The 26,296-nt window shown below is 41.0% G+C and overlaps 1 protein-coding gene across 1 annotated transcript; it reads right to left on the bottom strand.

Annotated features, from left to right (window-relative positions):
* Nucleotides 1-744: 744 nt before the first annotated feature.
* OGA (O-GlcNAcase) lies at nt 745-26,165 on the bottom strand. The gene is made up of 16 exons (XM_075423583.1): nt 25,619-26,165; nt 21,836-21,887; nt 21,427-21,524; nt 20,072-20,202; nt 19,225-19,396; nt 18,098-18,196; nt 17,666-17,950; nt 16,943-17,101; nt 15,050-15,660; nt 14,476-14,650; nt 10,869-10,954; nt 9,897-10,001; nt 8,177-8,262; nt 6,979-7,171; nt 3,756-3,915; nt 745-2,999 (listed from the first exon to the last, which is right to left on the bottom strand). Exons 1-16 carry the CDS (start codon nt 25,803-25,805, stop codon nt 2,863-2,865), a joined length of 2,736 nt encoding a protein of 911 aa, XP_075279698.1. The 5' UTR covers nt 25,806-26,165; the 3' UTR covers nt 745-2,862.
* Between the last annotated feature and the right edge of the window lie 131 nt (nt 26,166-26,296).

Genomic DNA, 26,296 nt, shown 5'->3' with positions numbered 1-26,296 from the left:
ATGCCTTTTGAACTGCATAACCAGTGCACTTCTACAGCAGGTGGATGAACTCTCATGAACTCACCTTAAGAAAAAGTTGGTTTTACTACCCTTGACCCCCCCCCTTTTGCTTGGCTGTCATCCTAGGCAGGAAGCTACCTGCTGTAGCTATGTCAGGGGTTTCGCTTTATAAGTTAAATCTTGTGGATGTTCAACTAAGGCCAGACTGTGGAGCTACGACGTTTGCTCCTTACACACAGCACAACTCTCAAGTCACTTGATCTCTCACCTGGCTTCTGCTGGCAGGCTCTTCTGGGTTTCAGAAACCTCCAAATCTAGCAGCCGTCAAGGGAAAAAATACAGGGGGGGAAATGTGTAAGAAAGGGCGAAGGAGCACTGCTGCACATGGCTCACACTGGCTTTGCCAGACACTGGAGACCGCCTTCGACAGAACTTTTTTACAGTAAAAGGTAAAGTTCAACTGGTGCTACTCACAGAAGGGCCAACAAGAAAGGTCACTTCCACCCCAGAAATCTCTGGGGTGAGTACTTCTGAAGGGTCACTGAATGCCTGCCTATGTAAAGCATCAGCGCAGATAAGTATCTACCACGCAGCACACTGCTACCACCAAAATCAGAGACAAATTTCTCTGCCAGCTGATCCCGAGGGCATCCAACACGTACAGCATGGTGTAACACACACTGCTGAACCACTTTGGTTCTGGAACCTCAACACACACAGTACACGTTTCTTATTTACATTCACTTCTCAATTTTTATTCTATTTCTCACATGGTCTTCAAATACAGTTTTACAGGTTGCTTTTTTCTGCTACAGATACTGTTGATCTAAAAACAGATTAATGAAAGTGGCATTCCAACCTCAATGAAAATTCATAACCATGAAAGATATGTCAACGTATCATTTTACAATCCTAGAATGATGGTATCGGCCTGACATTCCATAGGCTTATACAATTAACTTCTATAATAATAACAAAGTCATAGGAAGAGAAAATGTGGCAACTCCTTAAATGCCAAGAAATAAGGCCACAAGCATCCTATGCTGTAATGTTATGCATCCAGATAAAATAAGTTGACTCCAGTATCCATGAAGAAACAAAACTCTCCCACCTGACAAACCAAGGTATCAGCTACTCAACATGCACTCAAAGCTGTATAAAAACTAGTGGCATTCAGCTCTGACTTACATGAAATCCCATAGCACAACCCCGTACCTCTCTCTAAAAATGAAATAAACTTGTTTCAACTTAAATACTTCACTACTGCATTAAAAAATTGTTCACATTCTGCAAAGGAAAAAAAAAAATCCTGCATGTGACTGCACCAGAAGGCCAAAGACAGCCTCTCCTTACAGGTAGCAGACAACATTATTGCAGTCTTAATGCCATCCATTACAGGTTGCCTAACTTCTTCTGTGTAGCTGGAGGCTTGTAAAAGGAACGAAACTTCCTTTGCGCACCACTGAAAAAAAAAAACAAAACAAAAACAAAAAACCAGAAAAATTAAAAAGGAAGATAAATACAGGTGATGGCAGCAGGTGAAAGAAGCAAAGTACTGCAAGGTGTATACCACTGGCCAATTACGTATCCGGGACACTGGGACTTCTGTGAAATACCAATTTCATAAATGATGCAACTACCTCACTACCAGATCCCATAGCCAAACACATCAGACCTGGGTAAAAACATTAAACTCTTGGAACATTTAAAAGTAGGTAACCATTTAAATAATGTGTAAAAATGTGCTTATTGTGGCATTTCTTATAGAAAAGTTGATACAAATGTGCAGGACTTGAAGACCCTGATTTAATCGAACTAGTACGAACAGGCTTTGAAACATGGTGACTCTTCCAAGCGGAAGTCCCAGCTGTGGGCCAGCTCTCTCCCCCTCACCATCTTTCATCCACAATCCCGTGCGAAGGTTACCAAAACTAACGGGTTTGGCAGACCACCCTGTGAATTGCTGTTTCAGTCCCAGGAGAATGATGATAACCTCAAGCAGCAGCAAATTGCCGTGTGAAGGAAAGATCATTTGGGATCCACGCCCCTTACCCAAGATGGTCAGTTTCTAGCCCTGCATATGAGGCACAATAAGAAAGGTCAGTGCTGAGCACAGATTCGTTCTCCACTGTGGTTTTAGGTTATTCAGAAGTGCCATCTTGGACCTATACCATTTCACTTTTCAAAAGAAAAAGTTACAAAAACCAGTAAACAAAAAGTTAGTCAGCATACAGTTTATATACATCAAAATTTACAAGTTTGTCATTAAGTGACTTCTGCCACAGACCACTGCACATTTGTCCCTAACAAAGCACAAAGCTTGAACCAATGGTCATTAGAAGTGACAATGGGTCATTGCTTTATCAACAAGCATAAAGATAGTAAAAAATAGAACTGTAGCTACTTATCTTTAAATTTGCTGATTGACACAAGCAATCCCTCCCATTTCTGCAACTTCCAGTTGCACATCCTGTTCTACGACAGAGAAAAACCTGCATCTTTATAGATACTTCTGACAGAGACCACTTTTCTGTTGACACGGGAACGCAGAGAACTGTTGCTAGCCACAGCACTGATTGAGAGGGATTCCTCTGAGAAGCTATAGCCCATGCAAGACTCCTTGGCACTTCACACAGGACCAGGAGAGGACAAGGTTTCTCTTTGTTACAACAGTGTTTTCAGCAGCATTATCCTCTTCCAACAAATTACAGTCTGAATGTGTGATGGGTGATTTTCGCATAGCCCCTTCTACTAAGCTGGCTTATTGCTGGCTTTGTGCAGCTAGACCATATGAAGATCCCCACCACTACCTGTCCAGCTGTTAAGGGACTACAGTACTGGAACAGTTCGCTGTCAAGCACTTCACAGGCTTCTTCCAAGGATAACAACATCCTTTGGAAATCCTTCCATTTTAGCAATTTCAAAACAACCCAGCTTGCTGTAAAATTCCAGGATTCTTTTATCATCTGGTCTCACTTCACAAAAAGCCCCACGGGAGCCTGAAGAAGGAAGAACGAAAAAACATTGTAGGAGAAGACTTGCTGTAAAAAGCAGACATCAAATATTACTAGAGTTCCCACCTATTTTAACGTTTAAACCTATTTAAATGACTGATCCAAGCCCACATGGAGCACAGTGCCCAAACGATACCAGATTTATGGCAACATAACTGATCATCCTCTAAAGGGACTGCACACTGCAGACATCTTGTCAGCCTGAACAAACCCTCTGCACACCTTTCATTTCACGTAAGAGCATCCTGAACCTCTGATGTTGGCTCAGAAAACAACACCGAATCGCACAAAGAAACTGTGAACCTCAGGTGTGCAGTAAGGCAGACAGCCAAGTACTTCCCCATATTGAAGGTTTGGGTAGTTACCCACCAGTGCACACTGCCACACATATGAAAAAGCATCATTAGCAATGCCAGCAGAGGAAACACAAACATTTGTGCGTTGTTCGAGATGTAAAAATGTGTGCTCTCATTGCCAAATTGCTCCCTCAGTTCTTCCTATTTTCTAATTTGCAGGATAATGGCTAAAGTGAAAAGCTACCTTTTACCAAAAACAGTAGCAAAAGTTAGATATCCAAAAGCTTTGATCATTATTTACCTACATCTAGAGTGCCAACTATGGCAGGAATTGAATATCTCCGGCCGACATGCAAACGCAGCACGTTAACATAACCAGTGCAAGCTTGCCTTGCCTCCTGGAACTAACATGTAGTTAGGAAACAAGGAAGTGCAAGAAGCTTACCATTAGCCTTGAGAGAAGAGAGCAGGCAGGCCATCATACTTTTAGCCACACTTGGATCGGTCACTTTTCTGTGGATATCAATCTTGATCAATGATGGGAAGTTAGCAAGGAACGATTCTGGCAATACTTCTTGCTCTTCATGGAAGCTTAGCATTATTTTCTGAAAACAATATAGGAAACAGACATTTAATTATTATCCAACTTTCCATTTTCATTCATCTTTATTAACAGAGGCTGCTTTGCACACGGAGCATACCTCCAAGTCAGCATGCTTTTCAACTACACCGCTGATGGCCATTTTGTTCCTTACCTGCTGCCTTGCTCTCTGTACTCCAGATAAAAAGGCAGGCTACAGAAGCTTCTCATACTGTCAAAGGAGGAATGCAAGACTCCTTGCGCGGCTTCTCAGTGACCCACACTTCAAGTGAGAAAAACCATAAGCCAATCCATAACCAAAAGCTTGTGCACAGATATTCCTTTTCTTTGCATTTTACATGGGCAGTTTTACCTCTAAGTGCCCTAACCTTCCACACGCATTCTTTGGTTCACAGTAGCCTGGAGACATCTCTCATGTCCATGCAATTATCTTAGAGCACTTGACCCAAAGGCAAACTTGTCTCTAGCTCGAAATAAGCCTTGTTGATCGCTAAAGACTATTTATTCCTGCTATCACCCAGGAAGGTCTTTGGAAATGTGACATCAGGTGTTAACTTCATGCATCTCATGGGAATGGCACAATCAAGTAAGGCAATGCAAAAGCAAACAAAGCCAAATCTGAAATATACTCAACTCATTCCCCCTGCTGGTTACTGAATTTTAAAACCTTTAGGGAGCACTGGCACAAATAAACTAGCACCTAGCTTCATTTATTTAGAATTATCATAACAACCCAAACTAGGACTTCATCGCTCAAGGAACCACAACATTAGCAACCTCCACTTTCTGCCCCCACCCCGGTCAAGTTTAAATGCAGTCCCCTCAAATCTATAAACTGCCATCTCCCAAACTCTTGCAGGCAGAGTCTATGTTCAAAGTTACTACTTCAAACTTGTTGAGCTGCTTCAGGTTCGGAACCATGCCTGCCCCTCTGGGCTTTTCTTTATCACAGCTGTAACAGCCACAATCCCACAGAAAGCGTTCAAAGCTAGCCATGCTGGCTTCAAGCACTAAGGCAAAGGTGAGAACTGTTTCTTCCAACCACAGAAGTGCTACAAGAGGTAAAACAGGTTATCAAGGAGTAGGATACAGACGGGGCTAAGAAGCAAGTAGAGATGATGCATTCATCTCTTGCGAACAATAATAACTAATCTCAGGAAAAGCAGATACCAAATAAACTTCCCTGACAGGAACCTAGACTAAACTGCAAGATAAGCTCACAACAGTATGACAAGCCAGAGGACTGGATTTTTCTTTTGTGAAACAAAACATTTTATTTATCCCATGAAGTCTGGGGCTCAAGATGTGTTCAAGTAAACTAGAGAACAACTGAATTGTATTAAATGCCAACAATTTGAATCAAATTATCTAAAAAATACAGAAAGGGAGATTTTCAAACCAAAGTGGAGACTGAGATAATCAAGAGGCAAGAAGTCTGTAAAGGAAAGCAAATTAATAATATATTGTGAGAAAACTTTTCCATACATGATCTTCAATGACAATGGCTTCTAAGTAACTATTGAAGATTTTCTACATTCCTTTATAGTGTCAACAGGCTGAACAGATAACACCCCACAGCATCTCTCTCAATAGCAAAGTACAAATAGCTCCTCTGTACTCCTGGGAACAGCCCTGAAGCCCATAGTCTCAAGAAACAGACTTTTTCCGAGATATTGTACCAGCAGCAGAAATTCTGGGGTAATGTACCAACAGCAAAAAAATGTTCTTAAACCTCTGAAAGGAAAAGCTAGTTTATCAGCACAAAATACCTCCTGCTTTCTCTTTGAAGTTTGGCTTTTAACTGCTGAAAATCAAGGCCCCTTCTCCCTTACTGTATCTACTACAGTTTCACCATGTTTAGTTTCACACATCCTTATACACATTAGCATCAAGCCATAAAACCTACAGACTGCAGAATTAGCTCCACTTCAACAGCGGTAGTGGAGCTATTAAGATACCTTCTAGTCACACCTACCCCAGAACACTGATATTTGCTGCAAGGCTGTTTTGTTGTTTGGTTTTTGTTTTTTAAATGTACTTCACTTTTCCCCCACCAAGCCTGCATATAAGTAGTGGCCATTTTCACAACAGGGTGACAAACATTTCATCCAGCTTCCAGGAAGCTTTGCTTTGCTTGTGGGAAGGCCTGTGCTCTCAGAGCCATGACCTCCGTAAAGACTTTATCTAAGTCCTAGTCACATAAAGCAAGGGCACGCTGCCATATACACCATTTTTGGCCTGCCCTTACCATCTGGGGATTCCCTTAGGAGGCCCACCAGTCTGACACCAGCCTTTGTACTCAGACAACTTGTTGGAGATGACTTTCTGGAAAATATTCTTTCCCTCTTGAGAGGGGAAGAAAAAGACTAAGAAGTGGTGTTTCTGGGCCTGCCTCCACTACAGCTTTGTCCACACCTCCTTCCATGTACAGGTGTGTATCAGCACCTCTCAGTATTAAACGAACACATTTCTTTCCTTGACAAGAATGCATCAGCTAGAACTTTTCGCTATTTCTGGCAGTTCAGTGACATCTATTTTCTAATTTATTCCAAAAACAATTAAGATATTGATTTTTAGCACTTGCTAAAGGTGAGATGTCATTTTGCACTATTTACAGCTGTTACATTCCACAAACAGCTCATAGATATTAAAAGCAAACCCAAGTGTTCTTTACTTTGTTTTCCATACTTTAACTGATGTGACTATCAGCGGGTTAGCCTTACCTGCAGCATGGGGAAACTAATATCTCATTTTGCAGTAGGACAGAGCAGAAGCAATCCTTTATTTTCATAATCTAATTTTCGCTAGATTAAGGTGGCTTACATTTACTGCATTCATTACTACTAAAGTACACTTCATGGGTGTATTACAACCCACAGCTGCATCTGACTGGCAGCGAATAATTCTACTGTCACCTTCTAAGACATCAGATACAACGCTCATCAAAGACTTTAGAAAGGTAAAAAAATTGAATTACATGGAAGCTCAAAATGCAAAAGAAAACCAAAGACTTGCTTTGGAAAGAAAGATATCAGCATACAGTTCTGATCTCATGGGTCATACCAACCTCTGCCTCAGATAGCTCCTTGTCACTATTTGGTTTAGTGTATTTTTCTTGCATGAAAGGGATCCAAGACATTTTGCATTTTTTAATGAAAGGAGTCACATCAACCGTTCCCAAAGCATAGCCACATATGCCATCCTCATCTTCTAAGACGAAGCAGTAATCCAGACTGAGGGTGAGCAGACCTCCTACTAACCTGTCGAAAGAAGTGTCCAAATTCAGTCAAAAGAAGTTCACTTTGAACAAGTATGCTCTTCAGATACTCCAGAGGAGACTCTAGGGTCAACCAAAGAAGTGACAGAGTCCTCCAGTCACAGAATTAGTTCCTACAAAGCATTAACTAACAGACAGATTAGCTGTCAAAACTCAGCTACGAGCAACACCTGCACCTGGACATCTGCACAGGATCCCACAATTTCATTCCATACACATTTCTGACTCAGAGACACAAACTTCGTTCACCTTTTGCCCTCAGTTTCTCTGCTGCCATTACCTCCTTGTTCTTCCATCTTCTTCGGGGTATTTTTTGATACCAGTTACATACCCTTTCTGAACTACCTTCCTGCCACTCACAGAGCAGCCTCTTTACAAAGTTGTATCTAAATTAAACACTCGAGACATTTAAAAAATACTCAGAGTATCTCATTGCACAACTCAGATTTAATGCCTTTTTTTTTTTTTAAACATAATCTCATTTGTCACTGCTTATTCTTTTAAAAATTGGTACAGGTAACCTATAACACGTATTTCAGAATAAAAAAAAAAATCAAGGCAGTCAGCTGGGAGATTGGTCCTGAAAAATTTTTCAATAATCTGAAGAACTACAGTACATTGGGAAAAAATACCAGAGGGTAACTACAGACTACGGACACTCTCATGATACACTTTCACAAAATCTGAAATAATATGATACTACGATGCACAGGTTTCAGAATATAGAGGTTTCAGCTAAATCTTTTTTCTAACATCTCACAACAGTTGACCAAAGCATAAACTGGGACATAACAGTCAATGGTATCTTTAGGAAACCAAACTCCCAATTTCCTGAGGCCTGCATAGGGCAGATTTTTTTTTTTTCTCCTTAAATCAAATGCTCTTTGCATTCCTCCCACACATGCTTTTAAAAATTCAAATTAAATAACAGCGTCAGGACTTCATCGTTCCGAACCACCTCTGTAGGTCATTCATTCCTAATACCTACTTGTCTCCAATTAAATCTGGTAAACTATGGAAGGGTTGATCAGCTCCATCAGCATACATTTCTCTGCATATCTTGTATACGGATGCCTAAGAGGAGAGAAGAGATGATTTCAAGTCATAAGTTGCATTCAAAAGCTAACAACTTTGTTTTAGAGAGATATCATTAACAGCTCCACTGTAAACTAGTAGTGACAGGCATTGAAGTTACACAGAACAAGAGTACCCATCTATGAGAAACGAGCTATCTTCCCCCTCTCCCCAAAAAGTACCTCAAAGTCGCCTGTCAAAAACATTGCGGTTAAGTTGAATGGCTGGGAAGGAAAGGCTGGAGGTCAATCTCCTGCATGTTGCAACAGTACAAAATCAAACCCGAGGGGTAGTTACCACTCAGTGAAGAACAATAACCTTGCTACAAAGTCCCTTTTCAAAACCTCCAGTGTTCAAGTGCAACAATTTAACCACTGTGAAGGACAGACAGACCCTGACTTCCTGCATGTTAAAAGGCTTTCAGCTGCATCTGTTTAAAGCGTACACTTGTATCAGTCACACTTTAAATAAGAAACTTTACACTTTTCAACAAAAAAAGCTTTGCATTTATCATGTTTCCAGCCTCCTTTCATAAAAAAGGGAACTCATAAGAAGAAATATTCTTTATGACTGCATGTTTATCTGCATCATCATTTGTTTAGGTGGCTTACAAATATCAATTCCATTGCCTACAGAAGAACAAACCAGCTCAGGTACAGTCATGCACTAAGGTACGGAAAAGGCTGCTTTACTGCTTGTGACAACAGCGCAGGACAGAGCTAGCCTAAAAGTAGCAGGTGAAGGACATGACTTCATGTGCCAGCCCTGTCTGTCTGATTGGCTTCGAAGTCAGGATTCATTTGCGCTGCTGCAAACTCAACCTAGATACAGACATTTCACAGGAAACACGTTTCATCTAAATGTAGCTACAAATGCAAAAGTTCAAGCTACGTTAATCCTTATGGATGCAGTTCAAACAATGTAAAGAGTGTTAACTAACCGTTGATTGATACATCAGTTTGAAGTATTCTTCTTGCTAAACTAATAGGAATGAAACTACACTATGAATCTGTTCAGCAGAAAAAAAAAAAATGGGGAATAAAGCTCTAATCAGTAACGATTAATACAGAATTCCTGGTTTCAAAGTATCACTCAAAATCAGATTTGACAACAAATTTTTCAAAAATCAGATCAAAAGGTTTACCACTAACTAAAATGCCAAGAATGGCTGAAGTACTTCACATTTTGCAGCTACATTTTGAGATGCAATGTCAACGTCCTGCCTATACAGCTCTTCGAATATTGGCAGTTACCATAACAATTATTGAGTGAACAAGTATGCATGCCCATCCCTAGGGGTAATCCATTGCATGTGTCCCCACTGCAAAAATTCCTCTACCAGAGACAAACTTTAACGTGGGTTTCAGAAACAGGGAAGACTCACAGATCTAAAAAGGTGGCGGGGTGGGAGACTAGGAATCAAGATGTGGGTGTACACGTACTGTTGCACAGCACATTGTTGAACCATAGGCAAGTCACTTAAGCTCAGTTTTCCTGAGAGCGTGCATTCGTGCCTTGTGCAAGATACTGGGACATCTGTTTCATGAGGGGATGAACGGACTCAGCAGTAACCAGTGTTGCCACAAAAGGAAACGCATCACTAACAATAACAGTGACGTGTCAAAAGCAGTTACCTCATCTTTAGGAAAGTAGGGTCGTATGGTGTACACTTTGGAAGTGGGTGTTAATGGAGGTGGTTGAAAAAAGAGGTCATTTGCCCCATCAATAGGCAGCAAACGCTGTGGAAACAAAATACTCAATATGACTGTATGAACAACAAAACCCATCACTCTTGGGTGTGCACTGCAGACTCCCAAATTAACATTTGCTACTTGCAGGCACCCCAGAAGAAAGTGGGGTTGGTATGCTTTACAAATGCAAAGACCTTATTTGAATAGAAAATATCCAATTGGTGTTTTAAAATATGCAATTGAAACAGCACATTAAGAGTCTGTTAATATTATCTGCTTTAAAATACTTTTTACCAATCATATCTACACTGTCTCTGTACAAGAACATAGAATGTCAGGAGGAAAGGTTTGGTCTGAAGAGGGTTAACTGGCCAGAGGAGACGCTTTATCCCAAAAGCAATGCGCTGACTCAATTTGCTGCGCGCAGAGCACCTGTGAGGGGGGAAAAGTATAGTGCCTGAAAAATCCATGAACAAATTTGAACATGGTATAAACAGCGATTTAAGAATATTTGCCAATTGAAATCTTTGCAACAAAGCGCATTACAGCTTTATTTAGAGAGGAACCAAAATTTGGACAACTATTCCTTTTGCTCATGGAATTCCCATCGGCAGACAAGCATGCGCGCATTGTGCAATTGCGGGCGCAGATAAAAATGCTGTGCGACCTGCAAAGAAACAATGTGAAATGTACAACTAAAGCCGCTGCGCTTCGCATGCGCGTGGGACAGGCAGCATCTCCTTGAGAAATTACTGTAGAAAGGGGAGGAAAATTATTTCAAACCAAGCTGTAAGGCTAATGGGCTTTGGACCAGAAAGCCTTCGGCAGACCAATCCTTCCAGACCTCTGATGTGCAACAAAAGGTTTCTCATAAAACAAAGAAAACGTCATTCAGTTGTGAAGTCATATTGATACCTGGAACTCTCCTGCTAGACCACCTCTAAAGGCCCAGGGTTCTTGGTCTCCACTTAAGAACTGTGCTGAAGATTGACTACGACACCCTGTTGAGATCAGATCCAAGCGGAGAATGTTACGAGAAGGGGGATTTCCTGGGTGTCTAACATGTCCAAAAAGCTAACACACACTTGTGGAAAAAGCTCTCTAACTGAGCTAGAATCCAGGGCTTGGGGGGGAGGCTGTAATAATGTATGATTTACGAAGATTTTGTGCTTGTGCACCAATTGCAGTATTCCAAATTTTATATTACCTATAACAGACTAGTCTAAGAGCAGGTGAGGTGGTTCAGCTAACACACCTCATTCCAGACCAGAAGGCACAAGAACAGTGCCATGCACAACTACGTAAGCTTCTCAGACATTCTGTACCTTCTTTTTTTTTTTTTTATATATTTATGGCAGATACCTCCATTTCATCTACGAAAAGATGAGATCTTAGAAGCTACGTGGTTCAATAGCTACTATCGTACATTTTAGATCAAACAAATGTCATTATCACAGCCCCTTGAAAAAAACCGGACCTTTCTGAAGTCACATTTTAGTAATGACTGGTTCTAATCTTGTCAGAAAACTAGGACTGGCAATATACGCAAACAGTCTGGAATGGCTCAGGCAGCCAGGACATTTGTATGAAACAGTATTATTGCAAGAGACTTTGCAGATTTACGTAATCCAGGCCGTACCTTCACAATGCTGCTGGCATGTTAAAAGCTAAGTAATATTAACTGGAATTAACTCACAATTTAACTAGTACACCCTGTTGGCCACAAACACTAGCTTTGCTTTTTAGCGTCTTGATTTTTTTCCTGCTCAAGCATGTCAGATGCACCAGGGTCCCTGCTGATCAACCAGCCACAGCAGGCCCACTGAAGTGCTCAGCTTCAGTTCACACTTGCTTTAGAAAACAAAACTCCTGTATCACTTTTAATACTGTTCTGCCAGCAAGGCACCACAGCCTTCAACAACTAACATAAATGACAAGTCTGGAGGGGGCGGGGAGGGGGAAAGGCGTAGTATCCAGAGTGGAGATTTCAATTACCCGCCTAGTTTTCTGACAAGATGAGCAGCGCAAATACTCTTTTCCTTTTGTGGACAGCAATCTACCTCCTGTTCAAGTAACAGTCTCAGATCAGTACAGACAAGTATGTTGTGCTAGTCAGAGAGTCCCAAAGTGTGCCAAGTTTGACATTTATGAGAGTCTGGCAATATATGTTTAATACATACTACCCTAAGTATGGTAAATTTCAGAAACAATCCAAGCATCAGAATTGGAATTTGGTTTACCCCCACATTTTAGAATTCTCATGTAAAAAGATACCCTTCACAAGGAGGTTTAGTCAATAACTTGGAAGACAGTATCTGTCTGTCCTTTGAGACTACAACTTAACTAGCACTTCCAATTATTACAGTAAAGAGCTGCGTGAATGAAGAGCTGTATAAATGAAAAACATAGTTAATGCCTTAGTCGCTGCGCAAATGTGACTTCAGTTCATGCCTATTGCACATCTAATCTATCTGAGCTGCCTCACAGACAAAACCTTTCCATTTTAATTAATTAATGACGACGCGCTGCGAACATCTGGCGCCGTCCATCCAATAGCAGTAGAAACTTGTGCTGAGGATTCTCCCATCTGTACACAATGGGGAAGAAGACAATAGAAGTCATTAGTAATCCATAGTACTGTACAGCCACACTAATTTAAGGGACTGAATGCTAGCTGGACTTGGGAGAAGAGGTGAAGAAAGTGAACATTCAGTGGACCATTGAGCACACCGTTGTGAAAACTAATTTGTTTGGATTTGTAACATACTTAGCTTTATATAACGATGTGTTTTATGAAAGACCTTTGCTTTATATGTATTTACACAAGTGATAAAATGCAAGCTGAAGGCAAAAACATCCCCTCTCACAGAAGCACCATTAGCATAAGAGTATTAAACTGTACATGTCAAAAACTCTTAAGATTATTTATTCAACTATCTCATACCAGTTTGAGTACTGGAATAGAACAGTGCCAAAGTTAACAGAGCTAGTATTTACAACTTTGGCTTGTAATGTCAACTATTCCAAATATTTGATGCATTTAAAGACTTGAACCCAACTTTATAGGTACATTGAAAACAGAATACAATGAGCTGAAATCAGTAGGTAGCCTGATAATTCTGAAATGCAGTCTGAAGTTGGGCCCTCAATGTTTTGAGATTACAAAAATCACTGCTCTCTTTATAGAGCTTTGGCCTGGAGTTTTAAACGGATTAAGTTATCGAAAAAAGAGCAATCTTTCTAGCTAAAGGTAACGTACAGCAAGAACGGTAAAGTTGGGGGAGTTGTGTTACACTGGTCTTAAACATGCACAAACTAAAGCTTTTAAACAGCATTAGACAGAGATGTTAACATAATACAATGCTGCTGAGTTTTCCTCCCAAGCTAGTTTTCTTCTCTGTACTTTGCAGAAGGCAGTCTTAAGAGCTCTTCTTCCCTATCAACCATACGTATAGGGATCAGATATTCAATAAGCACAAAACACAGGTAGCTGTTGTGCATGGAATGACTTGATGACTTAAAAGGTCTTCTTTGTCCCTGCTTAAACCTGCCAGTGTTTAAGAGTATCATTTAAAGACAATCCAAACACCAGAACTACACCAGGGTTGTGTAATGGTTAACCACTGCAACGTTTGTGACAGCTACAAAACGTGTGACATGAGACCATCAGCTTTGCTGCCTGCTGTGTATGTCAAGCAAGTCCACAGCATATTCCTTACAGCTGGATTGAAACCTGAAAGTGAAATGAGGTCACTAGAATTACCTAGGCCATGCTGGTGCTATCTGTCAACTTAGGATCCCCCAAAAATCTTTAAAAAAAAAAAAAAACAAAACAAAAACCAAAAAGCCACACACATAAAAAAAAAAGTTTCAAGACCAGTTTATGTCTCAGACTAAATCTGTCTAGAGAGCTCCACAATTTCCACCCATTACAAAAAAAAAAAAATTTAAAAATCGGCAATTTGGAAAGTGTTTAAAGGAAATTATTTTGCACCAGAATAGCCTTACACTAAAGCTCGCATGCGCACAGGGCTGGGAGGATTGGCTTCCTCTTGGCCAGGCCCATTGAAAGGTCGCTTCTGCAATTGTTCTGTTGAAGACAGCAATAATGTTATCAAGACAGAGCAAGCAGCAGATGGCTGATGTGGTCACACTTCGTAGTGTCATTTCCAATCATACACCAGGGTATCCAAGAAGTTACATGAAATAGTCCAGTGTGCATTCAGTCGAGAGTAAGGTAAAGTCAACACTTACGTGTCAGATGAGATTCAAGTTTCATTAGCCCAAGAAGAAAATCAAGGTCTCCAATCTTAAGCATCCATCAGGCTTCACTTATAATACCAAAGCAAATTCACAGCAAGCACTGCTTCAAATAGTGAGACAGGAAAACCTTTAAAACAGGGTCAGACCAGACCCCATGTCCAAGACGACACATTTACCTAACAGGTTGTTTTCCCCGTGGGCTAATTAAAAACAAAAAAAATACACTATCTGGGATTATAATGGCTCCCAATGCACCTACCTAACCACTGCACAAAAGATTTCACCATTGACATAATACTCTTGATATCCCAGACGTAGGAGTACATGTCATAAAGGATTGTCCTGTTGGCACAATTGGAGAGGCGAGTGAACATCCCCATCACCAAGCTGCACATCTCCTCAAATTTGGCTGCTCGGTTACGCCATTCTTCTATCTGCAAACAGAGGTAAAAGATCCACAAGATTAAAGAGAGCCTTCTAGAGAAGAGAAGTACTCTAAATATGGAGGAAGATTACAATTCATTACTTCATTTTACCAGCATGGACTATCACACCACAAATGACTCACAGGTATTCTCTGTGGCTGTTACAAGTGAGGTCAGTACAGGGATCACTGGTCAAATGCAGACACCAGACTGCCTTCATAGCTACATGGCAACTACAGGGCTTAAAACAGTAGCTTCCACTGGAGGAATGAAAGTTACCGTGACCTGCAGTCAGTTACATACTACCCTTCAGCTTTTAGGAAGTGGAAAATCAATCTCCAATACAGACAACACATAACATTGCTCAGGATTCTGATTTAAAAGGAGAGAAAAAAGATTCACGCTCACTTTTTCAGCGTCCTTTCCTTTGCAATTAACACTGACAACACTGCTATTTGCTCTGAGCCACTGGAATTCTCTCAGCATCTGTGCACCTTTGGGCCCATGTTCATAAGGAAGATAAAACAAGTCAGCGAGAAGCTGCAAGTCCTCTAAAGTCACTGGTTCTACTGTGTAGAGAGGCTTTTCATTTGGCCCGGGCACAAACTGTTCTTTGTTAATTTGCTCATCAGTCTGCATAGGGGCAATGTCACTACCAGAGTCTTCCTGCATAGACATCTCTGGGGACTTTGATTCAGCTATGCTCTCTTTATCAGTATCCATTGGCTTCAACTCCTCTGCCATCTTGGCTTCAGCAATATCTGTCAATATCTGATTCGCATTCTTGTCTGCATCATCTTGTTTTTCCACCACCATGTCCATTGGTTCCTCATCAGATTGCTTCTTCTCTTCCTCCTTTACCAAGGCTGGTGACTCGCTGCTCAGCGCTGCCCCCTGACTCATGATGGGTTCTTGGTAAACTGTGGTAACCACCGTTGCCGCATTCAAAGAGGATGGTGCCACCAGAGGCCCTACATCCCCTACAGTAGTTTTAGCACCACTGTGGGCCACTTGCCTACCTGAGAATAAGAAGAAACAAGTTTAGAGTTTTCAATATCTGCAAACTAACGTTCAAATCAGCAACTTCTGCAAATAATGGATGATTCTGTTGCCACAGCATCTGATCAGCACAGCTTCCTTTTGGTACTTTGCCTGTTCACTTCTGTCATTATAATTCTACCTTTGGTTTTTTTGCAAGTTTTCCCTCCCTATAACTGGTGAGTAAAGATAAGATAGGGAAAAAAATTAGGAAAATTAGTTAATATTTATGTGCTGCCAACAGCATTTCTGACTACGCCATCAGAATAAAAAGCTTTCAAAGTTAACTTTTTTCCCCCCTCTGAATCAACTGACTTGTTAAAATTTTACTTAGCTATAGAGAACACTTCAAAATTTAAGGATGGATGCTTAAATATGTCAATTGCAAAAATGCCTTTAACCTAGGGAAAATGTAGATATTCAAAACCAGACTGGACACAGTCTTGGGCAACCTGCTCTAAACTCACCCTGCTTAAACAAGGTAGTTAGACCAGGAGGTATCAAGATGTCCCTTCCAATCTAAACAATCATGTGACAGCGGAGGAAGATGACATCTTAATTACTACTCCTCCTCACCCAATGCTTTCGCTGCAGCTGAGTTTGAGAAAGCTCCAAAACCCCAAATCAGTTCAAAAGGGTAACGCCTCCCAACTCTGCTCTGTTGCAGAAGAGATTCTTCCATTCTACCATCAGTCACCAGAGAAGGGCACTCTGACGACCCCAAACCTACATTTGAGCAAAACAGATTTTACCTCAGATCCCAAGCTCCCATTGCTACAAGAAAGGTGTACAATGCTGGCGGGAACCCAGCTGGTTTCTGTACACAGGAAGTCAGAAAAATAAAGCCATCTTAAAAAAACTGAAAGAACATAGAGTCTTCTGGGGCAGAACTGATGTTTACAATAACCTAACACCCCCTTTAAAAAAAAAAAAAAAAAAGACTATTCTTTCTACTCTCTCAGGTCCCATGGACATCTAGGGACTCGCAAGATCCAGACTCTTTCCTGTCTTGTACTGTAAGTGCCAAAGGATCACACATCGAGGCTGCTTCTACTGATCAGCTGGGCAACTACAGGCAAGCTGCAGAATGCCAAGCATTCTTCTTTCTTTATTAAGGTTTCCCCAATTCTTATGGCAGAAAATACTTCCATATGAAAAGTATACAGATTGCCAGAATTTCTAAAATAGTTTTTCTAAATGGAAGTACTGAACATTTCACCCCATCTCTCTACCAGCCCCAGAACAATACTAAATCAGACTCACTGCTGTATTGCTGAGGTACCCCAAATTCCTGCAACCATTCTGTTAAGGCCAACTTCAGGGCCATTTGTGGGCTGTAGAGAACATCTGTTTCAATATCTTCATCGCTCCCCTCATTTTCCAGTTTTATCTGGATAGAAACTGTACTGTCTTCAGTATCAGCTACAGAGACAAGTTTTAAAGAGTTATCATGCAAGTTTCATTTAAAATAAAAAGACACGTTAGACAAGAGATTCAACAGCCTTACTTCATAAAGCAGGACAAAGCATTACATCCATAGACACATAATAAATGTAAAACTATGGTCATCACCAACTCTAGTGCAGAAACAGTATGCAGAAACTAGACAGTCTGGCATTTAGATTTTCTCTTTCGATCTGAACCGCTTCTATTCCAATGAAATCAAATCCATGGACACTTCTGTCAAATTTGGGCATTAAAATTGCCTGTTAACAGTGGTTTTTATATAATCACAGACACCTCTCAAGACTTAACAAATTCTCTGATAGCACATGCTATAGACACTTCCCAAGAAGTCAATAAAACAATCTAGATGCTCATTATGTTTCAGGCAACTGCCATTTACTTAGAGGACAGAAAATGCTAGGTGATCTTAGAAGCCAAAAATTGGTAAGGAAAGGCTAAAATCATTAAAAAAAAAAAAGAAAAATCAGTATGACTTATTTGGTTAAGCATAGATCCCAGAAAACAGTTACACATACTTACTCATCACCACATCTTTTCTCACTCCATTCATGTTAGACTTGTACCAGGTTGCAAGCGTGTGAATAGCAACATAATTGGCTTCAAATTCACAGTTTGGATTGGTCAGAACTCCCTTTAGTCGAGGGATAAGCTCAGTTGACCGACCTTTGTAAGGCCCAAGAAAAAGCCTCTTTTGATCATAATCATTAGCATGAATGTTATCCCAGATAACTGGTGCTCTCCTGATGATCTTAGAAACTTCTTCAATGGACTCTACCGGAATGTCTTTTGATACAACTTTTGGACCTAAGAAGGAAACAGGATAATCAGAAGTCTTTGCACATACTTGAAGATTCAATCCCCAAGTAGTTGGACAGGTTTTTTTACTAAATGCTTATGAGAAATCATTTTTAACACCAATGGCAAATTAAAAAACAAACAACCAATTTTTACCTGTCCATAACACCTCGATGCCAGGGAGTAGCTTTTCTCCTACAGTCCGTAAATATGGCGACTGAGCAACATTTGGATAACAGAAAGTTCCACAGTACTCTGTGCAGGAAAAAAGCATGACACTGTTAGTGGAAAGATGCACACATGTGGCAACATACCCAACTGTCCCATGAAGATGTTGAGAGAATACTAACATTTGAGAAGAGAAACATCTATAAAATTAATGAAGAAAGCCCAAAAAGTGTAAATAAAAAGGACATTAAGAATGATACTTTGCACAAAGATCAGAAAGGAAAGGTAGAGAATGTATTTAAAATCGCTCAGATGGCAAAATCAGGAAAAAAGTAATAAAGTACATAAATAGAAAGGCAGGTTACAGCAGACAATATGCAGGACAACCAGAAACCCTAAGACTGCTTATGAAGCGCAAATACCTAAAAATCTTAACACCAGAACATATATCTCTTTAAAGTTAAAGATGATGTCTGCAACAGAATCAAACTACTACATTGTAAGGAGATAAACTAACCACAATAACACTGCTACTGAACTGAATTTTCCTTGCAATAATCCACACCACTGAACATAGTGATTCTCTCTCCCTTACAAAATCCTTGCAGGTATCAGAGGAAGCTTACAATTTAAAAAAGCAATGACTGGACCCGAATGCAAGTAATCTTATTTTTTCAGTAAAGCAACTCAGTGACTAGTAAAAGTGGGTAATGTTATTAAAAACAGCTACCAATGACAGAAGCGAGCACAGACTGTGCTGTGCCTCTACTTTAAGTAAACTCTAAGAAGCTAACTGCTAGCCAGATCAAGTAGCAAAAAGATTTTGGTATAAGTCAAACAGAAGTCTGTCTTTAACATAACTTTCAGTTCAAACTTCTTGAACCATTCTAACAAGCTACCTTCTTTGCCTGGCATTAAGCCTTTCAAAGATGTGTAAATTTGGCAAAATCTCTGCACATATTTGAATTACTGGAACCTTTCTTTTTAAGGCAATTTCTTCAAACAACCCCAAAATACTCCTTAAAGCAGTGACAAAATATTAAACCAGCTTTTCAAACAGTAAGATAATAGGGCCCCTTGTTTAGGGCTGAACTAAATGATTCATTTAATTTTACCTGTAGGACAGAAAAGGAATGTGTCTGGTTCTCCTAGATATTGATAAATTTCATTTGTGATCGAGACTTGAGCATGAGCAAAGGAACTGAAAACTTCTTTGTCTGCTGCACACATGTTGTGATCGATATCATCAAAGAGCAGTGCAAAAGATCTGCAGCCAAACTGGGAAACCTAATACAAGAGATAAGCAAAAGGCTTGATTTTTCAAATTATTTTTCTTTCTTTTTAAAGATCGAACTGTAGAATTTTTAAAAGGAAAAGCTACAGGAATCGAGGAGAGAAGGTAGGTGAGGCAAGACAGACTTTGTTATCTATTCACAGTGAATACCTGTCGCTGACCCACTGCTCTGCTTTTCTCAAAGATTAGACCTCTAAAGACCTGCAATCTGTTCCAGTTCTAACAATTCAAAGCTGATCTCACTGGACAGAGAGCTAGAATAAAAGCTAACTCTGTAATAGCTTTTGGACAAAAGAGAGAAGTCAATTAGGAGAACAAAGATGATGTGTATGCCAGGTCTGCCTCCAAAGGTGTTTACTGTGGATAAGAGTTCTTGCTTTAGAAATGCATCTTGGCTTCAAGGCCCTAAAATACTCCGAAGACGAGTTCCCAAGAACAGCCTTCAGAACCCAGCACATGATTTTTTTTTTTTTTTTAAATCTAGATGACCACTGGCCACTTCTGCAATGTAACCTGAACACATCAAATGGAATTGTTCAGAGGCATCCAAACTAACATCAGTGCTGGAAACATTAAAGAAGCTAGTGAAAAGCTGCAAGACTGAGCAGGGTACTAAAGTTTTCAAATTAAGTAGCACTGCAACTGTGGTAAGTTTGTATCACGCTTACCTGGTCCAGCTTGCGCTTCAATGTGGATACCTCTTTAGGATTGGAAAAAGTGATGTCAAGTCCAGGTGAGATTGCATAGATGAACTCTATTTCATGTTCTCGTGCCGCTGATATTAGAGTCATTAGCTGCTCTGGAAACCAAATACAAATATTTCAGAAGTCGTCAACAATTTAAAAAAAACAACCTCAGACATCATTACTAGTAAGTTACAAACTGCAGATGCCTTTGCTACCATAACTCAAAAAAAAAAAAAAAGTGGAATTTCTTACAACACAAAGAGCACCAAATTATTTAGAAGAGTTCTTAGAAATTATGCCACATCAAATATAACAACCATCCTTGTATCGTTGTTTTCTATGTTAAAATTGTGTAAAAATTTAAAAAATTCTCTTTATTCCAGTGTTGTGAGACAAATGTGCATGTAATCTCTCCTTACAGCATGCACACCAACAGTTCTAGAATTACTCACTTTTTCCACTTTTGTCACACATGCTAAGAGACAATCCGTTGTAGTAATATCACCCTCCATGACACTGATCCACTTACTACTCACATGACTGCAGCTCAGGGCACATGGAAGAGGGCTTTAACACCACTGTGCAGAAGTAGTTGCTTTAAGAAACAAACTTCAAATTTAATGTTCCATATAATTAATAAAGAGAATCATTTTTAGAATATTTAACAATCTTTGTTGTTATTAGCAATTATCTTGCAGTATCCTTTAGATTATATTTCTGCAGTGATTCAATGGGGCCTCCAAAAAGGATTACTTAATTTCAAGTGAGTATCATTTTTCCACTCACCCAAGGAAAATCGTAATCCCCACAGGCTAATAAAGCACTGTAGATCCCATAAATGACAGAGGTGGATAAAAAGCCTCACACCAGCTTAAATAGGTCTTTTATGTTCTGACTAAATAGTCAGAAGCTGCTTTTCCAACAGATACTCTCTTTGTTGAGACAAGCATTTAATGAATCACATAAAAAGGTATGCTATTTGCTCATCAATCTTCTTTCTTTTCTGATCCAAGTAATTTCTACTTCAAAATATGGCCCAGATGTTCAAGAGCCAGGGGAATAATTCTGAGCAATATTTCCTTGGAAAAAAGAGTAAACCTCTTCAGACAAAGCCTTTAAAGGAGTTTTAGAAATCATCTGTAGAGTTATAGTTGAAAGAAGTAAATCCATGCTTATATCAAAGCTCCACTAAATACATCTGCAGGGTATTAAGAATAGGTCTCCACTCACCTTTGGAAATGGCTACCGTGATTAAACACACACAAGCATATGTAGCAATGACCAATTCATTCAAAATCTATTTATAGAAGACAGAGAGGGGAAATAAAGGCAATTACCTGCTTCCTCCACAGAGTACATTTCTCGCCAGAACATCCTGTGCTTGTAGTCATCCTTTGGAGCATACAGGTATGTATTTAGTCCCCACTTCTGAAGTCTACAAACACAGGAAAAAAACTTTCACTGGGAGAATAGCCTACAGATTCAGGAATTACCTTTTACTTGATCTGATTTATTTTTTCTTCATTGAACACTGTGTGATACTATTAAGTCACAGTAACTTTACGCACAATTGATACTGGACAAATCGGTTTAGGCAAGATGGAAAGGTGAATATGAGCCCCCAAGAATATTGATAGTAGGCAAAAAGCTGCTCTAGGTTAGGACAATAATTCTTTTCAGACTTAAGTGGAAGATTATGATTATATTGTGATGGAATGTGCTGCAGCAAGACAAAGTATGACTTGCCTTCTAAAAAGTTCTTTCCTCTGCTCCATAACCCAAGGTCTTCCATAAAATCCTAAGGGAAACAAGATTAATATTGTCCAGTTAGACGTTAGATTATGCCTGCTCCATGAAACATTATATTACAACCCACCATTTCCTTCCTCTTCTGCTACATTCATCAAAAAGCTTCCCAAATCAGAAAGGAAAAAAAAAAAAAATCTAGTTAGACAGCTTTAGGAAAGCATAGTAACCTGAACTGATCTAAAATTAAAATGCAATTATAACTTATTTCATTTCTTATGATCTAAGGTCTTATAAATTTGGCCACTGATGCAATTAATTTTCAGAACCCAAACTGTACGCCTAAGCATATGCCCTTGACAAGTCAAGTCAGCATTATTGTAAGAGCAGACTGAACAGTCATAACCTAATTAAACTATCACTCCAGACACCTACAAAACAGGTTTGATTGTAATGTGAACACTGAAGACACTTGAAAATATTTCCAAGCTCAAAAGTGCTTAATCGGTGGTACAGATCGGAATGCTGAATAAACACAGAGTATATAAATACATACTGACGTAGATGACGTATAATTAAAAAAAAATGCACAAGTGAGTCAACAGAATGCTTAGGATTTCATTCCTTTTACTCAGTTTAACAGACTCCTCCACAAAATTAACTTGCAAGTTGATATCTTACAATTCCCACATCTTTACAAGCTAAGACTGCGTCTTTGCATAATCATATAAAAGCACCTACATAAGTGATTTTAGAATAGCGTACATTCAGAGTCATGGGATTCCATGGAAATTGTAACTGCTTCTGGTTTTAAACCTAATCCTCCCATTCTAGAAACATAATACTTTAAAAAGCACTCTCAATGCACTCTTATTCAAGTAAATTCACTTAGACCTATGCGCAAACAGTTCAATCACAAGTGGGCACTTCAGAACAAAGCTTCAGCTTAGCAACCTGTGCAAAGACCAGAGACTAAAATAACACTGAAATTTAATAAGCTCTTATTTTCAAACAGCATGGCCACTCAGTGATGAATGACGCTTCTAAAACACAAAGCTCACATATCCCCACAGAACACCAGTTCAAAAAGTAGACAATATCTTAATTTCCAGAGCTATTCACCATTGTAAATCTGTAAATATTTGGTCTCACAGAGATCAAAACCATCCTCCTACGACCTTTCAAAACTCACAACTGATGCAACTGAAGCATTTTCCATATACTAACCGGTATTTCAGTTACCTGTTAAGTGAACAATGCTCTTTTAAGCAGCTTAAAGCAAGCTCGAGTTTAAGAATTAGTCTCTCAAAAAGCACTCTTAGACTAACTGGCACCATGAGGTGGCAAAGATGAGTAACTACTACTCCTCACAAACTGCAAAGAGCCAAATAGAGGACAGTTAAACAGAAGAACAAACAAGAGAGCAGTTGCAAGACATGAAAACCTCCCAGTTTATTTCACCCAGAACAAATTTCTCATTTTCACTAGCACTACCTGATTCTTACTGATGCTGCCCTGAGGAAGCTCAATAACCCACAGAAGAATGAATTACTGTGACACCTAACGAATACCACCTATGCCTCACAACTCATTCAGAACACTTATGCTTTACCTATGATACTACTGTTTCAGACCTATTAGCCTAAAGCAGAGCAGAGGCCTACTATAAGAAAAAAAAAGGAAACACAACATGAAAATCAGATAACAAAGACTAATTAATTAAGACTGAAGAGAACACGCTAATCCAATGCAACACTTTTCCATCTGTCAGCACATTTCTTAGATTATTAATGTTACCAGCTGATGACAACTCTTAGATCTTTCTGTCCAACTAAAAATCGACCTGGTTTTGTATTACTCCCTCAAGACTGTGTGTCAGGTTAATATAAAGTCAACAGATCATGCCAAATACCTCATCTCAGTCACCACGCTCTCCATCACCACAAGCCAGAATATCCTGGAGGCACAGCACCAGAGCTTTGCATCCAGTACTCTCTTAGACCTTATTACTGCCCAAAACAGTGAATTTGATGTCATAAGCTCTTCACATTCTTAGAGTATACACCCAGTATTTGTCCAATTTCCCACTCCTCCCCCTTCTTACAAAACATCCAAACTCTCCATATCTCATTGCTTTATTCTCACCACTCCTCTACTCTATGTTAACCACTGCACTATATTTAAGTATTTATCTACACTTCTGAAGTTAATCCCTGTTTTTCTCTTACCCCTATTATTTTCTTGAGTCACTAAAGAGACAGATGTTTTCACCCACTACCGTTTACCTCAATCACCATAACAGGGTTTTTTGGGGTTGGGCTTTTGTTTGTCTGCTTGGTTGACTTTTTCAGGTTTTGGGTTTTTTGTTTTCTTTTTTTTTCTTTAACACTTTTTCCCCCTGCATGCATACTGAACTGGTAACTCCTAACTAGTGTTAGACTGCTTCATTGTGCAGAGGCCATTTTCTTGCTTTGTTTTACGCACAGTACAGTCAAAAACACCTGCCTTAAAATATATGCAGAGGAGATCAACAATGTAACTAAGATGACAAGAAAAATTGTTTTGGTATACACAGTGGTTCCAACATAAATCCGGATGAACAGGTGATCCATGGTCAACGTGTATCAGCAGCAACATGAGAAAACATGCTGTTACAATCTGTATTTCTGTTCACTGTTATTCATCTGTCTCTGAACCCTTCACTGTAGCATCTGTCTTCACAGAATTAAGTCTATTAACAAAACAAAGACATCTCTCTCCACACTGACCATATTTAAGCCCTAGTAAGTGCTAAAAAAATAGAGGCATTAACTGGGCCTAGGGCATTTCCCACAGTGACATCTGCAGGAGCCAAATGGTCTTTTAAGATATGAACAAAAGGCATTCTGCAAGCAATGCAGATACCAACTTTGATAAAATGCCGGTTTCACTCTCCATTCCCTTTGTTAATCATTTTGTTCTCCTACTGGAGATTCATTATAGGTACAGAAATATTAGCAGTCCACAGGAATTTAGAACAATTCCAAACAAACTATTATGTTGGGAACAAACCATTTTTCTTGCTGGCTTTCAACCATCTACCTTAGCTGACCTGTCAGAAATGCACGTAAATTCTGTATTTACTGAGAAATGCAAAGAGTCCCTTCATTCTGCACTTTCTGCAACAATTTAAACCTCTTACTGCTGCAGCTATGCCAACAGACAGGAGAGGATCATTCCTACAGTGCAATTAAAATGGTAAGCTACAACACTTTAGAGAACAGTGAGCAGTTAATATCAATTCCAGAGCAGATGTCTATGGAATCACCTATTCCCTACCCAAGAAACTGAATCTGAGCTTCTGGCAGGCAGGAAGATTATGTACAGCTGGGAAAATCGCACAGCAGCTCTTCTCTCTCTTTCTCTCCTACCTGCCCCCCTTTAGACGCTTACTAACAAGCGAGCCACAGCACTGCCTCAGCCTCCATCAGGAACCATCGGCCTGCTGGAATTGCCAGGCCTGCCCTCGCCTCGCTGAACAGCTGCCATCAAACGGCGCTCCCGGCTAGCGAACGGCTTCCAGCACAAGCCCCAGGGGCAGCAGCCCCGCCCGGGAGCAGCAGCTCCTCCCCGACCCCAGCCCTCTCCAGCGGAGGGAGCCCCGGCCAAGAACCGCGCACCGCCCCGGGCCGGGGGAGGAGACGGGCAACAGCAGCGCAAGCTGGGGCCAGGCCCCCCCCAGACACCACCCCCAACCGCCCCCGTCTCCCAGGGATGTCGGACACCCCTTCCGAGAGCTCTCACCTTCGACGACGCCGCAGAGGAAGCGGCGGGAGCCCAGCGCGGTCTCCGTCTCGGTGTCGGTTTCCTCGCCCCCCGGGACCGGCCCCGCGGCGGTGCCCGGCGGCTCTAAGGGAGCGCCGGACACTCCAGCCGGGTTGGGGCTGCCTTGGGGCTCCTCCAGCGCCGCCTGCCCCTCCTTCTGCACCATCCTGCCGCCCGCCGCCAGGACCCCCGCTCGCTGGGCCGGGCCGGGCCGAGCCAACCCGAGTCCCTCCTTTCCCCTCTCCACAGCCCCTTTGTCTCCGCCGCTCCGGGCCGCCGCTGCTTCCTGTTTACGGGGCCCTGCGCCTGCGCGGGGAACCGGCCCCAACCGGTCCGCACCGCTCTGCCCGCAGCCGCCCCGCTCGGAGACGCGCCGAGGGACCGCCGCGGGGGCCGGAGGAGCTGCTGTCTCCGCGGGGAAGAAGGACGCGGGCAGCCGCGGCCTAACGCCCCGCCACGCTGCCGGGACCGCGCCGGTCGAGCGGGAACAACGGACTGAGGCGAGGGAGTTACCTCAGGTGGCGGGCGGGAGGGGGAGACCGCTCAAGGCGCATGCGCGGAACGCGGAAGGGCGCGAACTGCGCCTGCTCGGGAGGCCGGCGGGGGGAGGGGCGAGGCTGCGGCTGCCTGGGGCGCCTGCGCGGAGAGCCAGCCTGC

The sequence above is a fragment of the Opisthocomus hoazin genome, chromosome 6 (assembly GCF_030867145.1).
Source record: "Opisthocomus hoazin isolate bOpiHoa1 chromosome 6, bOpiHoa1.hap1, whole genome shotgun sequence".
Classification (NCBI taxonomy): Eukaryota; Metazoa; Chordata; class Aves; order Opisthocomiformes; family Opisthocomidae; genus Opisthocomus; species Opisthocomus hoazin.
The sequence above is the reverse complement of the archived record's forward strand: the minus strand, read 5'-3'. Positions and strand labels throughout refer to the sequence as shown.

Bases quoted from the DNA above. Each gene is read 5' to 3' on its own strand.
- OGA (XM_075423583.1), bottom strand. From the start codon at position 25,805: ATGGTGCAGAAGGAGGGGCAGGCGGCGCTGGAGGAGCCCCAAGGCAGC. The intron at 7,172-8,176 runs GTAGGTATTAGG...TTCTTTCGACAG, and splicing joins CCAGATTTAATTGGAGACAA to GTTAGTAGGAGGTCTGCTCA. The intron at 3,000-3,755 runs GTAAGCTTCTTG...TTCCTTCTTCAG, and splicing joins CTCTTCTCTCAAGGCTAATG to GCTCCCGTGGGGCTTTTTGT.